Here is a 15,835-nt window from a genome sequence, read left to right on the forward strand (position 1 = left end):
ACTATAACATACTGTCATTGAATGTGAATGGGCTGAATAATCCCATCAAAATAATTAAAATGATAACTAAATTAAAAAAGGAGAAGGTAAGCATAGCATTTTGGAAAGAACTCACCTTTCTGGCCCTGAACATGAAAAACTTAAAAAAATGGGCTTTAGGAACTCTTTTTACTCATCATCAAAGGTGTTTGATTTGATAGCCTCTGAAACATATGGGACTCTAATATGTGCCGGAGACTTTAACATGCTACTTAAACCCCTACTAGATACAACAAATATAAAGAGGAAAAGTAACGCTACTGAGAAATATATAAATAAAGTACTAAAAGACCTTGGACTGAATGATGTATGGAGATCTGGCATGGATCAGTCACAGGCTACACTTTTTATTCTGCGCGACACTCAGTTCACTCTAGAATCGACTATTGCTTTATGTATGGTGGGGATTTACATAGAGTAAGGGATTGTAGAATGGGCCCGAGAAACCTCTCGGACCACTCTGGAATTTAACTGACGTTTCATTTAGACAGCGCAAAACACTGTGGAGACTCAACACTGGTACGTTGAACGGCCCTGCTTTTAGAAATTCAATAGTGTCTGATTTAAACTCATATTTACAGGATAATGATAACGGAGATGTGAATCCTAGTATTTTATGGGATGCAGCTAAAGCCGTTCTCAGGGGGAAAATCAAAGCCAGGAGATCAATGTTGAAAAAGATAAAAGCAAGAAAATTATCAAAACTGCAGGAAGAATTAATAGATTTAGAGCAAACGCAAATTCGTCGTCAATAAAGAGGCCAGTATCATAAATAAAATCAGAAATTTAAAGCAAGAAATAGATAAAATATTAAGCGAGGAAGTTGAAAAAAATATTAAATTCATGAAGCAAAGATACTACGAGTCAGGCCCTAAAGGGACAAAGCTGTTAGCTTGGAGGCTTAGAAAACAACAAGCGCAAAATACAATCCACAAGATTAGAGCCTTTTTTTTGTCACCCTGTGACAAAAAAGATTTACTACTAGTATCGATGGTATACAAATGGCATTTGAAAATTATTATGCATCTTTATATTCTCAAAAAGAACATGGTAATGAAACGACTATGCCCACATTTTTAAACTCCTTATGCTACGGCCACACTGCACGCGTTACTTGGGTTAAAAAACTTGCATAACGCGCCTAACTTGACGCAAAAATGGTTCAACACGCCTTTGGCTGCGCTGGATTTAGGAGTCCGAGGTAGGAAACCCAAACGCCGCCGTGTTTGGGTGCATGGTAGAGTTTAGATCGGGTTAGATTAAATAATCTCGGATATAAATAACAATAATCAGGTTAAATAACTTCACATGGTGTGTCTGGTGTGTTTCCAGCATTCGTAGTGTTGATCAGCAGAGAAATAGTCCGCCAAAGACGTTGAGGTTGCTTAGCAACCAAAGACGCTGTCCATGCCAGTGAATGGAGCGTTCCCTCTTCGTCAGAACTATCAAACCAAACATCCTTCACATTCACCGAGCAAACATTATCAAAGTAAAATGCACATTTCTCGCTAAAAATGTTTACATAAGCGCTTTTAATGGCGTAACTATGTTACTATTTCCACCCAGAATAAAGAAAGATGTCCGCCATATGCTTCTGCGCAAGCGTCACTCGTTACTCTCTGCCAGCGACGTTGGGTCAAGCTCCACGCAGGTTGGCTATCGCGGCTAAGCGTCAAGCGTAGGCGCGTCAAAAGTTAAATTTTTTGAACTTAGCGCATTGGTTCGTTGGGCGCGTTGGTGCGTTTACGTGCGTCATTACATGCATATGCCGCGTCTACGCCACTAACGCGTCGCTTTAACGCGTGTAACTCGTCTACGTGCCTACACCAATGGTTCCCTATGCAAAAACGATTTTCCACGCCAACGCGCGTGCAGTGTGGCCGTACCTTTAGACCTTCCTGTACGTGGTAAAGAAATGAATGATAAACTTCTCTCCCCAATAACAGTAGAAGAAATAGAAAAGGCTATTACTAGTCTTAATGCTAACAAGTCACCTGGTACCGATGGTTTCCCCCCAGAATGGTACAAATCCATGAAAGAACATCTGCTCCCTTACTTGTAACCTGTTTTTATTATATCTTAAAAGAAGGCTCTCTTCCCCCTTCTTGGAACGAGGCTTTTATAGTCATCCATAAGGATGGAAAGGACAAGATGGAGTGTAGTAGTTTCAGACCTATTACTATAACTATAAACTTTACGCAACCTTCCTAACCAAAAGAATGGAAACGGCAATGCCACTATTAATAGATGAAGACCAAACAGGCTTTATAAAAAATAAACAAACTCAGGACAATGTAAGAAGAGCCTTGCATATCATTCAGCAGGTTAGGCAGGAAAATATTAGCTCTATGGTCCTCAGTTTGGACGCTGAAAAAGCTTTCGATTCGTTTGGGTGGGAATTCCTTTATTTAGTGATGAACATATTTGGCTTTAGCAAAGATTTCATACGCTGTATTCAAGCTCTTTATTCTTCTCCTACCACAAGAGTAAAAGTCAACGGGAGTCTTTCCAACTCTATCATTTTGCAACGTGGCTGCAGGCAAGGCTGCCCAGCCAGCCCTAGTCTATTTAATTTGTTTATTGAACCTCTAGCTCAAGCGATTCGGCAGACAGACTTAAAGGCATATCTGTGGGAGGTGAGGAGTACAAAATAGGATTTTACGCAGATGACGTATTGGTCACGATCCTGGACCCGGACTCTGGCTTACCTGTACTAATCAGAATGTTAGAAACATATGGGACACATTCAGGTTATGTTCTTAATGTACACAAAATCCAGGTCTTGACATTCAATTATAGTCATACGCAAGACTTTATCACAAGGTATAATTTTAATTGGAATTCATCTCAGGAGTACGTCTGCCTAAGGATCTCACAGCTATTTGTTATTAATTATAATTCAGTCAATCAAAATATATATGATGACCTCACTAGATGGGCCCTCCTTCCTCTCGCCTTTGCAGTAGAATTAGATCCGTTAAAATGAATATTCTTCCCAGATTATTATATATTTTTTATCACTTCCAGTAGAAATCCCCCAGAACCGATTTAGAGAATGGGATAAGTATATTTCTCGATTTATTTGTAATAGAAAGTAAATATAAAATTCTCTACCCTCCAGCTGCCGGAGGAAAGGGGGGTCATGGCCCTCCCTTCCTTAAGAAAATATTATTTGTCGGCTCAGTTGAGGCCTTTGGTGTATTGGTGTAACCCATCCTACGTTGCCAAATGGAAAACCATGGAGTTATCTATAACAGATTCACCAATACAATCACTGCTTGGCTTTGTTGACAAGGAGAATGACATTATACAAGTAGAGGGTCAGTGGGTTAATCTATCACTAAAAGTATGGAGGGAAGTCGTAAAATGTTTTCAACTCCAAAGAGACATTAAACTGCTTAGATGGCCAGCCTACGACCCTGACTTCATACCAGCACTGCAGGATAATATGTATAGACAGTGGGTTTATTATGGTATTACTGCTATTTGTAAGACCGCTGAAAAGGGCGAGTTTAAAAGCTTTAACAACCTATGTCAAACATACGGGCTGGGCAGATAAGACTTTTACAGATACTTGCAGCTTCGTGACTATTTTTTGTAAAAAGATAAGAGGTGCTAATTTAAGAGAAATACCAACTATTGTTTAAATATTTATTGATGCATACAATTCTGGAAACATCAAAGGTCTGATAAGTAAGTTGTATTGTGGAATCATATCTCTGAACAATGACTCAACAGACTATGTGAAGGAACGATGGGTTGAAAAAAAAAGAATACTAAATCTTGTTTGCTAACTGTGTACCTTTCATACATTTTATTACGGAACTAGTGATATTTTCTGACCTAGGCTCACCCAATAATGTTTCCAGAAAAAAAAAAAAACTTACTTCACTGCACTGCCCTTTTCAGTTTTTCTCTTTGCCTAGAGAATTTTTCCCACTTTAAGAGAACATGCTCCACATCCTCACTCCACAAATCATCCACAATCGTCATGTTTGTTGACAAATAAGCCACTGTTTAGGCCAGTATGATCTATACTCATTCTAGAGAACCAGACCTGCCTATGTCTATTTATGTAACTGGTCTGGCTTCTTGAGATATCTCGTAAGTTGTAATAAAAAAAAAAAAAAGATGCCGGCCCTTTTATTCTCCCTATCCCACTCAGTCAGCCACATTATATTAACTTTATGTTTGATGAGTACCTTGATTCCTGATTTACTGAGTGGAATGCTTAACTTAACCTCTTCTTTCGTGGACTTTTTGCGAGCTTTTCTGCTTCCTCATTGCCCTCAACACCTTTATGTGCAGGATATCCCTTCTGAATAGGGGTGTGACGATACACTCAGCTCACGAGACGAGACGAGACACGATATTGGGTTCATGAGAACGAGACGAGACGAGATTTTAAGAAAACTACAATGACAAATTATATGATTGGACCAACACGCGCATGTATTTTGAGATGTTTTATAACTCTTTACATGCATGAAATTGAAACTAAAACTAAAATTTATAAAAGTTAAATTAAATTAAATAATTCTCTTTTTTTCAATTGCAAACAATATTATGTGCAAAACCAAATCAAAGTACCCAAAATGTACTTTGATTAAAGGTATTCGTTTTCGCGGTTATTCAGCCTCTTCTTCTCCTCCGGAAAAACACGACCGCATTGCATTGTGGTATACGGGAGTAACATGTAGGCTACATCGTATGTACACTCAAATTTTGGGTATTTTAAGTGCACTATATAGTGCATGAAATTAACCACTGAGAATTCGAACACCACTACAAAATGGCGAGCACCCTAAATAGTACACTATATCCGTGATAGGGAACGATTTCGAACACAGCTTATGGCTGCTTTCGATGCTTCCCCTGCATCCCCTCCTTCTCATCTTCTTTTCCTTCTCCTTCTTTAGGTTCTGGCAGGCTAGATGTAGCAAAGGCGCATTACTGCCCCCACAGGCAACAAATAGAAGTTTGGATAAATCACAAATCTCGCGAGACCGATTTTTAACGCGACGGGTAATATCGTCGAGTTTAATCTCGCGAGATCTCGTGCCACGAGATCTCGTCACACCCCTACTTCTGAACCACGCCCTCTCTGAAATGCAGGCTGGGCCTTAACGTGGTACACGCGTCATTTTCGCAAATGTCTGTTTTGACAAAGTGTGATTGTTTTGATATCTTAACTTCTGGTAAACCAGTTTTTAAAGGCATACCAATGCCATATTACCAACCAAGCTCACCATAACTCCAACAGCAGAATACTTATTTTTCTCAAAATATACTCTGTTCAGCCTTTGGCAGTCAAAACGTACATGTAGTGGTATTGCGTCGGACTCATGACGAACCATTCTGTGAGACAAGGCATGACATCAAATGTTTAACATCATGTACCATCGTCATACCGTAGAACCCTGTATTGGTTGCTTGCAACTATATTTATTATTATTAGGTAGGGGCCAAGCATTGTGTGCAGGCAACCCATTGTATCGGTTAGTGTTTTAAAGGTGCCATGGCATGAAATCTCACTTTATGAGGTTTTCTAACATAAATAAGTTAGATGGGAAGTGAATCATGGCAATCTCGCCTATCTCCACGACTTAGAAAAAGAACCCGCTCACGGTGCAATGTCTATACCAAATGTGTCTGACTAGCTAAATAAACTGACCATTTTCCCCATCGCTTTTCACCCAACTCCTTTTGAAGTCGTAGGGAGTACCGTATTGGTCCGAATATAACACAGCCTTTTTTCCCCTCGAAATAGGTCCGAAAAAGTTGGGTTGTCTTATATTCGGGGTCTAGTATTCGGAGCGCAGTTTCTCTTCTTCGCCTCTCCCTTAAAATGTCAATACACATTTGCGGCCGCAGGTGGCGCCAGAAATTGGTTCCGGGAAGAAGTAGTCCAGCGTCCTTAACAACCAGACCGTTACCGGTGTTTGAAGACAGGCTGAACATTTAGAGACAAGTGGCTCAAAAGTGGTTCAGGTCAATCTACAACAGCGGAGGAGCTATGATGCCAATTTTAAAATAATGGTCGTCAATAAGGCAGAGTCAAGTAACAACTGCCAAGCTGCCAAGAAGTTCGGGGTCCCGGAGTCAAACGTGAGAAGATGGCGAGCACCAAAACAACGTCTCAAAGATGCCAACAGTCAGCGCAAATCGTACCATGGTCCTCAAAGTTGTCGTTTCAGTGAGGTTGACCTGAGAGTTTTTGAATACGTCAGAGAAAACGCGCTTTGGGAGGAGCCGGTGGAAGCAGAGCAGCTGGGGAGCGATGACAGCGAGAGCGAACACAGCGGGGCAGAGGACGTGTGTGAGGATAGAAAGACATCGGAGGATAAGTTTGGCAAATTTTTGTTAAGTTTAGTTAAATATGTGGCCTGTATTTTCTGTTATTTAAAAATGTTCACAATGTTGCTTGATTATTGCTTGATATTAATTTTGAATAATACTGTACATATTTTGCCTTGAAAGTGCCGTGGCCTTTACTGCCATTATTATTATTGTCATTAATATAACAAGTGTTTAATTCACTGTGTTTTTAATATTGTTATTTTAAAATAAAATGAAGTTCTTTGTTCTGCAAATATGGGGCCGTATTCACAAAGGATCTTAGGGCTAAAAGTAGGTCCTAAATGGCGAATTTAGGAGTAACTCCTAAAAATAATGGGCGTGTCACTCTTAAATTTAGGACTCCTAACTTTTTTCACTAAGGGCAATTCACAAAGTATTTTAGGCCTAAAAGTAGCACCTAAGTCTAGGAGAGCTTAAAAGTCCTCGGGAGGACTCCTAACTCAGTAAGACCTATTCACAAACAATCGTAAAATGGCTGCGAGACGAAATGTTAGGGTATTCAACTTGTTGTGGAGTTAGTGCGGGATGCAATATCATCCCCGATTAACAGGAATAATCCGATAAGTCCCGAAATAAAATGTTTGGCCACACTACGTTTTTTAGCAACAGGGGAAATGCAACTTTGCAATGCCGACGATTTGAAAATAGCGCAACCATCAGTCAGCCGTGCCATAAACTTTCCTTTGGACATTCAACAATAACATAGGATCAAAGCCAACTGCATGGCAATTGCAGGTATGCCCGGTGCTATTGACGGGACGCACATAAAAATAATTGCGCCATCAAAAGACAAGGACGTGTTCGTCAATAGGAAGAAAGTGCATTCCATCAACACGCAGGTTGTTTTTGATTCAAATTTTAACATAGCCTACTGGATGTTGTTGCAAAGTGGCCTGGAGCTTCAGCTACCCATGATTCGCGAATTTTAAAGGAGAGCGCTCTGAGGCAGCTTTTTGAGATGTAGTACCAGTTGGGTGTCACTTGCTGGGTGACAGTGGCTATCCATGCAAGACGTGGCTCTTGACACCCTACCTCAATCCACAACCGGGAGCACAGTTAAAGTAGCCTATAACATGTAAGTGATTACGCAGATTACGCTTAGTCCTATGCGTAAAACACATCATATTGGCTCTTTGACGCCTTTTATTTGTTGAATCCATATTTATTATTGTTCACTGTTTTCCTCCATATATGCTAGAGCACACAACCATACACGAAATGTTGTGGAGAGAGGAATTGGGCAGATGAAACGTCGGTTTCATGTCCTCCACGGCGAAATACGCCTCACCCCAGAGAGGGCAAGCACAGTCATCACTGTATGTGCCATTCTACACAACCACCTTGCTTTGAACTGTCATTAAACATCACAGAAGAAGAAAAAAAAAAAAAAAAAACTTTTCTTCTACTTCTTCTTCTGTGATGTTTAATGACAGTTCAAAGCAAGGTGTATTACCGCCATTTACAATGGGTAACTTTTCAAAGAAAATTTTATCAAAATAAAAATTTGAAAGATAAAGAAAGAAAGAAAGAAAGAAAGAAAAACGCGCGTTGGCGTGGAGCTGCCGAGCTTCCGGGCTGCCTCCGAGCTCCCCCTGCCGGAGCTGCTAGTCCGCTGGTCCACAAAATCTTAGCTATGCTCTGATTGGAGGGCGGTGAGGATGCGGGAGCTAACATTCAAATGTGCGCCCTTCCTACGTAGGAGGGGGCGCCGAAACTGACTCGCTCGTTTGGTAACTGTAGGCGGGGTATTTTCAGAAATGCATATCTCACTCAAAAGATCATCTACAGAATTCTTTCAAAGTTTGTATGCGTGTGGGAGCACCAGAGACCCACAACAGCCCAAATCCCAGGAAAAGTGTTGTTTTTTTATTCTTTATTCTGGGTGGAAATAGTAACATAGTTACGCCATTAAAAGCGCTTATGTAAACATTTTTAGCGAGAAATGTGCATTTTACTTTGATAATGTTCGCTCGGTGAATGTGAAGGATGTTTGGTTTGATAGTTCTGACGAAGATGGAACGCTCCATTCACTGGCATGGACAGCGTCTTTGGTTGCTAAGCAACCTCAACGTCTTTGGCGGACTATTTCTCTGCTGATCAACACTACGAATGCTGGAAACACACCAGACACACCATGTGAAGTTATTTAACCTGATTATTGTTATTTATATCCGAGATTATTTAATCTCTGGCTTCCTCACCTGTCTAAAGGTGCTGCCATCTGTGGCTGGAGTAGTTATTACAGCTTGTATGTTTGATCCTGCTCCCTTGTGGCTATGTGGGGGTAATGCAGCTTATATGTTTGATCCTGCCCCCATGTGGCTATGTGGGGGTAATGCAGTTTATGTGCTTAATTTACGTAACACAGCTTTAAAATATCTAAGAATACTGCACAAATTGCTTCATTTGTAATTCTTTTTTTGATACAGTACAGAGGAGGATGTTTGACGTTGAACAACTATTCCTGGAGGACATCATCAAGTTGATAAATCATCCAAGTGAATGTGGGATTAATCCCAATAAGAAGACTCAAGGAGGTAACTAACCTTTGCCGGCTGAAAAAACAAATAATACTACGGTAAAATTATACTGCACAGCGGTATTAATAATTTATTTCCATTTGAATACATACTGTCTGTGGTTTGTGTGTGGATCAAGCTACTAGTTTATCTATTTTAATGAAAGTACAGCCCAATGTAAACTAAATATTATTTAAAAATAATGTAACCATTTAAAGCCTCATCAAATCATTATTTTCTTTTGATACTGCTCCTGCAATTAAAATGTATTTTGAATCAAGGAGGTATCTAACCTTTGCTGGCTTAAAATACAAATAATAGTTAGCATAGAAAGCATTGCAATGCTTGAAAGGTTGTATCAGTGATGTTGGATGATGTTCATCCCAAACCAACAGATCCCACTCGACCCTCCCTTCCGTGTTTTGTGCATCCAGAAAAAACTATGATATACGCAGCGCAAAACCGACCACCCCTTGTCCGTGATTGGTTGGAATACTATTAATTTTGGTTTTGAGTGGTTGGTAGTACAATATATTCAATTAAATTGTATTTGTATATCCCTTGATCACCATTACAGTCTCAAAGGGCTTAACAGGCCAAATATTTATGACATACCCCTATACCCAAGCCCCCACAAGGGCAAGAAACAACAACTTGAATTAGCAAGAAAGAAATCTTGAGAAGAAACGCATAGTCGGGGATCGCTTCTTCCAGGGATGGTAAGGAGTGCAATGGGTGCCATAATTGACATACAGGTAAATACATGCACATCATATTAAATTGGTGATGTGGTGCTGGCCGGTTAACCATGAGGAGAGTCCAGGCATCCAGTCCAGTCACTGCAACACGCTAGAACAGACAGATTAGTGAATAAGAACGGAAAAGTACATATTGGAAATGTATACTGCTATTAATTTAGTAACTGTATTAACCGCGGCCATCGCCTGCGGGTTTACACCTCGAGACCTTACACATAGGTAGAGCATTATTTTCAGAGGGAGTCTGGTCAATACTCGGTTCTGAAAGGGTTGTTAACATGCAACCTGACATTAGGGCTTTGACTCCGAACTTCGTTATTCGAATATAGTTTGAATATCAAAAAATAAATCAATATTCAAACGAATATTAGGCAGCCCTTAATATTCAAACCCGTTATGGGCATTCTTTTTTGTAAATGTCTTTGCTTGAACGTTCAGATTCCGAGGATTTTTCACGCCTGGTGAAGTTGTGAATCGTGAGCTCATTAGCAAGGCTATTATTGGTCATCTGGGCTCCTGTAGGTAGCGAACTAGACCTCTGTCAAGGAAAGTGGATTTTTTGCTTGATTCACTTTTTTCTCTCCCAGAGTAGTCTGGTAACTTATCAAACCCAGCGTGTCCAGTTGCTAAGTGACGTCAACGTCTTTGGCAGACTATTTCTCTGCTGATCAACACTACGAATGGTAATTGTAAAAAGCCACACCGTGTGAAGATATTGTTTCATTTTGTTACCTCGTTTGTCTCGTCCTAGTATCGTTGGTGCCGACATGAACTACAATGTTGTCGAAACTAGTGTCGGTGTTTGGTGCATCTAATCTAACTCTTCATGTGGTCTGACCACATGCCAGCACCCTAAGATTAGGTTCAATGTCGGGAGCCCTGGCCCCGAGTAGGCAAATCACTTCCGCTGGGGTGTGTAGTCTAACTTGACGTATAACAGAGTCGCCTTGACTAGCGTTTTCAACGCCGAAAAAGACGCAAGTGGTTACTGTGTAGGATCTCAGAGCACGCAGGCAACTAGGGGATTGTGAGGAAAGATCAGATAAATGTGATCATTTATGTTTTGGCCTAGCATTGCTGATACAACCTTTATTATTAAAGGTACCATGGCATTTTACTTTATGAATGCTTTTATATAGCTTTTAAGGGGCCCCTAATACAGCCATTGTGCAGAATTACAGCCAATACGAGCCAGTCCCACAATGAGCTTTCCACAAACGTGCCTTTTTCTAAAGGCGGGTCAAGGTGGAGGGTGGGGGTATTGCCCTGAGCAGCTTATGGCCATGGTACATGTGCTCGTGTTTACTGTGGATGTATCGCAATTGCGAGCCGCACACAATTTTTGGCCGTGTTCTGTAAATATTCACCACCGCCACGGGGCACCGCCACCCCACGGCAAAAAGAGACGCACACAGAATGACACAGGGGGAGGCTTTTATGATTTGTATGAAATCAATCCGTTTATTTCCTGCCATCAAACATCAAAATGATTTCAACGTGCGCTATTTATTTTACTGAACACAGCCTGCGAACTAGACACGTCTTTAGCATGAAACTATGGCCAAAAAAATTACTTTGCACGGTGTGTCTTTTTTCAATTTATTTGTTACCAGCATTCGTAGTGTTGATCAGCAGAGAAATAGTCCGCCAAAGACGCTGGGGTTGATAAGTTACCGGACAACGTCCGGAGTGATACGATAGAAGAAAAAAATCCACTTTCCTTAACAGCGGTCATTATATGCTTAGCAACGGTGAATTATCAAAAAATTAATCACCACCGTACAACAGCTTTGAGAAGAGCTGTCTAATAAATAACGATAGTCACATTCATTTTTCGATATTCTACGTGAATCCGACTATTCGACTATTTGATGTTCGTTGCCCATCCCAAATGGATATCCAACTTCACCAGAAGCTTTTGCATGAATTTAAAGATGCATTTGATCTCTTTGGATTTCTTGGCAATTAGGGCTGTACGGTATGGACTAAAATGTATATCACGGTATGATTTGAGGAATAGACGGTAACGGTATTATATCACGGTATGTTAATTTTATCTTTTAATTTCGATATAAATGCCTCTGAAGGGGTAAAATACTGGAAAGGCAGCAAAACCGTGTGAAAAAAATTAAAATCTTTTCTCAAGTTACTTCCATCTCTGAAAAACACAAATGTTGAATAGCATGGAATTGTTTCTCCACTTGCTTGCGGACCTTGCCGTATAGCTTTGGCATCTCAATTTGGCTGAAGTGTGTGCGGGCATGTAACGCGTACCTGGGATCGAGTGTTTTGACCATCTCTTTAAAGCCCTTTCTATCGACATTTTGAAAGGGAACCATGTCCTTAGACAGGTAAACAGTGACAACGTTTGTCATCTCGTTCCACCACTGGCATTTTGTTGTAAGAACTGGCTTTCAAAATGCCTGCGGAAGCAATGTCTGATTGCAGAGACGGCTTCTCGCTACCAGCGTCTGTCTCGTACGTTGTGGAATGAGAGCTTGTGAAGGGACTATTGCGCAAGCACGCAGGTGCGCTTGCTGCGCACCTGCGTACTTGCCCAATAGCATACTGCCTGAGAAGGCAGTATCGCTGTCAATCTGTCCCTGGGAAAAGTAACGTGGTGCCGAATTGAAAAAGGAACTATGTTTCGTTACCATATTTTCAGTTCACTCGTAACTTTACTTTTTACATGAAAAAGTAGTTAGGGTATTAACTGTATTAACGCATTACTTACTTTGTTACGCGTTACACACAACATTGTCTACCGGTCACACCGGTCCCGAGGTAACGTCAAAATCCATACCGTAGTGCTAATTCACACCGGTATACCTTCAGCACCGTTTATACCGTACACCTCTATTGTCAATATATTTTTCAAAAAAGGGAATTGTACAATATGGCAGAAATACCTTTTTGTACATTCAAACACCTGGGATTGGATTGTAAGACATGTAGATTGTTTTCTCAATTTATTTCTCCGCCTGTCATGAACATGTTTTGTTTAGAAGATCCTCAAGGACATCTGAAACAATGGTGTGGGACCTTGGATGATGCTCCTCAGTTGGAATGGCACAATTCAGTGCCGGGTAAGATTGTTGGCGTCAACAAAATGGTAAACTGGATTTTTGCTCACCCTGAATAACATTTGAAAGTTTGGTATCAATACATTAGAGGTAATTCTGACAATTTCATTCATACATTTTTGTGATTAAAGTAAAACACTGCAGTTATGCCAGGTCTTAAACTGTCAATCGGTTTGTATAAAAATATTGTCAGCGATATTAATATATATTAATATATGCAATGACTAAACCTTGTGAGTCATTGCATGTGTAAATGTGTAAATATATATCTGCTGTCGGTTCTCTTTTTGTTGAGTCATTGACTCAATATATATATATATATATATATATATATATATATATATATATATATATATATATATATATATATATATATATATATATATTAGTGCTGTCAAGCGATTAAAATATTTAATCGCATTAATGTCATAGTTAACTCACGATTAATCGAGAACAATCGCGATTAATCACAATTCTTTTTTCTATGCTAAATATCCCTTGATTTCTTTGTCCCATTAATTTTTCTCAATTTAATGCCCTTATCAACATGGAGAAGTGCATCGGCTTGCCTTGTGCAAATGCTTTTTTATTGATAACAACTTTGGCATATACTGATCAAAACAGGACGATACAAAAAAAAAGCCTATAGTGCAATTAAACGATGAACATACAAAGATACTGCCTTGAACATAGCAGTCAGGCTACTGCTTCTTTGCTTTGAGCCAAAACAAATTATTATTATTATTTTTTTTAAATAAAAGAATGCGTTGATCGCGCGATAAAAAAATTAACGCTGTTAAAATTGGTTTGCATTAACGCCGTTGATAACGCGTTTAACTGATAGCACTAATATATATATATATATATGTGTGTGTGTGTGTGTGTGTGTGTGTGTATATATATACATGACAAAAGGGCCTATATATATATATATATATTATAGGCCCTTTTGTCATCCCCTACTTTTCCAAAAAATTAACGTACCAAAACTCAAAACCGATGAATCGAACAGTGAATTTTATGAACTGTCACAGACCTAACATACATAAAAGTTTCATCCTTGATTTTTTTCTTTGGGGGTTTGAAATCTTTTCTTCCTTTTGAATGTAGGATGCAATTGAAGCAGCGAGTTTGGACCTCCAAATTGAAGCCGATGCCTGCATTTCCAACATCTATTCAAACGAAGACCCCAGTGCCTTTCGCCATCTGATTAATCTCATCCTAAATCAAAACCTTGGTGGTTTGTTGTATTAATGTCTACTTTATGTGAATTACAGTGGAATTGTTGTGGCTGCCAATTTGTCCAAAATAAAAATGTATATAACTATTTAAGTAATATTCAAGTAAAAAGTGAAATGTGGTTTTTATTTTGACAGTAGACTACAAGCACGGCAAGATGAGAACCACACCATTGATGATCGCTGCTGGCCAGGGATCTGTCAGACAGATGGAGAAGCTGCTGGACCTAGGGGCCAGAATACATCTCACAGACTCCAACGGCTGGTATATACGGCAGATTATAACACAAACCCAAGCCAACTCTTCGTGTGCGCAATATTCAGTGAGCATGCTTGCTACCCTGGTCATTTAAAATTTACCCTGTAAGTAAGTAAGTAAGTAAAATGTATTTATAAGGCACATTTAAAAACAGTTTTCACTGGCCAAAGTGCCGTACATGGTGCAATGAGGCATATAAAGGAACACATACCACATACATAGACATAGAAAAAACATATAAAATAAACGATATCACAAAAGGGGAGGAAAGGCCAGGTGTGTTTTAAGCCTAGATTTAAAAATGGTGATGAAAGGAGCGTTTCTGACTGCAGGCGGCAGCCCGTTCCAAAGGCGGGGGGCAGCCACAGCAAAAGCCCTGTCACCCCTCTGTTTTAGCCTAGTGCGTGGAACGTGTAGGAGACCCAAGCTACCTGATCTAAGGGACCTGGGTGCTGAGTGGTGGTGGATGAGCTCTGATGTAGGGCGGGGCCAGGCCATTTAGGGCTTTAAAAACCATAAGTATGGTTTTAAAATGAATTCTGTGCTGGATGGGCAACCAGTGGAGGGATGCTAGGATGGGGGTTATATGATCCCGCTTTCTGGATCCAGTCAGCAGCCTTGCTGCGGAGCTCTGGACCAACTGAAGGCGAGAGAGGAGTGATTGAGGGAGTCCTAGGTAAAGGGAGTTGCAGTAATCCAGCCGTGATGGGATGAAGGCGTGTATTACTATTTCCAGATTGTGAAGTGATAAATGGGGTTTCATCTTGGCAATGACACTGAGCTGGTAAAAACTGCTCTTGACTACAGCAGCAATTTGCTTGTCAAAGCAGAAATTAGAATCATAGATGACACCCAGGTTTCTGGAGTGGGATTTGACGTAGGGGGAGAGAATACTGTGACGTAATTTCTTTAGCAATCAACACAAAACTCCACATTACCTATCCTGGATGGGCCCACCAAATCATAGGTCCCTGGGCTTTTCTTAAGTGGGTTTGTTAACGATTGAATAATGGCGAACAATTTGCATTATTATATTTGCGCTTAATTTAGACAATTTTTCAGGGTCAAAAAATACTTTTCAGCCAGACATTATAGGCCATTAGTTTCAGAAGTGTGTAAATGCATTGGGGCGGCGGGGCTGATTGTTTAACTTAAATCGCGAATCATACAGATAGCAACACCAAAACGCACACAAGCACAGACCCACATGCACATAAACATTAACACTAATAAGCTGCGTTTACATACAGGCTGGGAATCAATAGATTGGATTGGAACCATGAAACTGGTTAATATATACTTTATATACTAGGGATAGGCCGATAGTCGATACTATCGACGATAGATGGATTCCATCGTCGATCGTCTCAAGTTGCCGATAAAAAGGCGATAATTATATTTTAATAATTAATTTAAAAATAAAATAAAATTGAAAGCGCTGTGGTAGCTATTTTTACAACTTAAAAAGCCCCGCAAATTGTAATTGAAATAACTGGCACCGGTGGAAAACATACTATGTAGCGCTGACCTGCCGTATTCACTCTGGAGGTTGTATTGATGTTGAATGTTACATTTCCTT

The 15,835-nt window shown here is 40.0% G+C and overlaps 1 protein-coding gene across 3 annotated transcripts in view; it reads left to right on the forward strand.

The window, feature by feature from the left end:
- The window catches only part of ythdc2 (YTH domain containing 2), a 166,435-nt gene that overhangs the window by 86,190 nt on the left and 64,410 nt on the right, over positions 1-15,835 (forward strand). For 2 of the 3 annotated variants that reach the window (XM_030364496.1, XM_030364497.1), the window contains exons 10-13: positions 8,829-8,936; positions 12,682-12,788; positions 13,870-13,999; positions 14,136-14,262. In XM_030364496.1, coding sequence (XP_030220356.1) covers positions 8,829-8,936; positions 12,682-12,788; positions 13,870-13,999; positions 14,136-14,262 — 472 coding nt within the window. The remainder of the gene's footprint in view (positions 1-8,828; positions 8,937-12,681; positions 12,789-13,869; positions 14,000-14,135; positions 14,263-15,835) is intronic. The other variant, XM_030364498.1, reaches the window with a different exon arrangement.

Source organism: Gadus morhua, chromosome 8 (assembly GCF_902167405.1).
Source record: "Gadus morhua chromosome 8, gadMor3.0, whole genome shotgun sequence".
NCBI lineage: Eukaryota > Metazoa > Chordata > Actinopteri > Gadiformes > Gadidae > Gadus > Gadus morhua.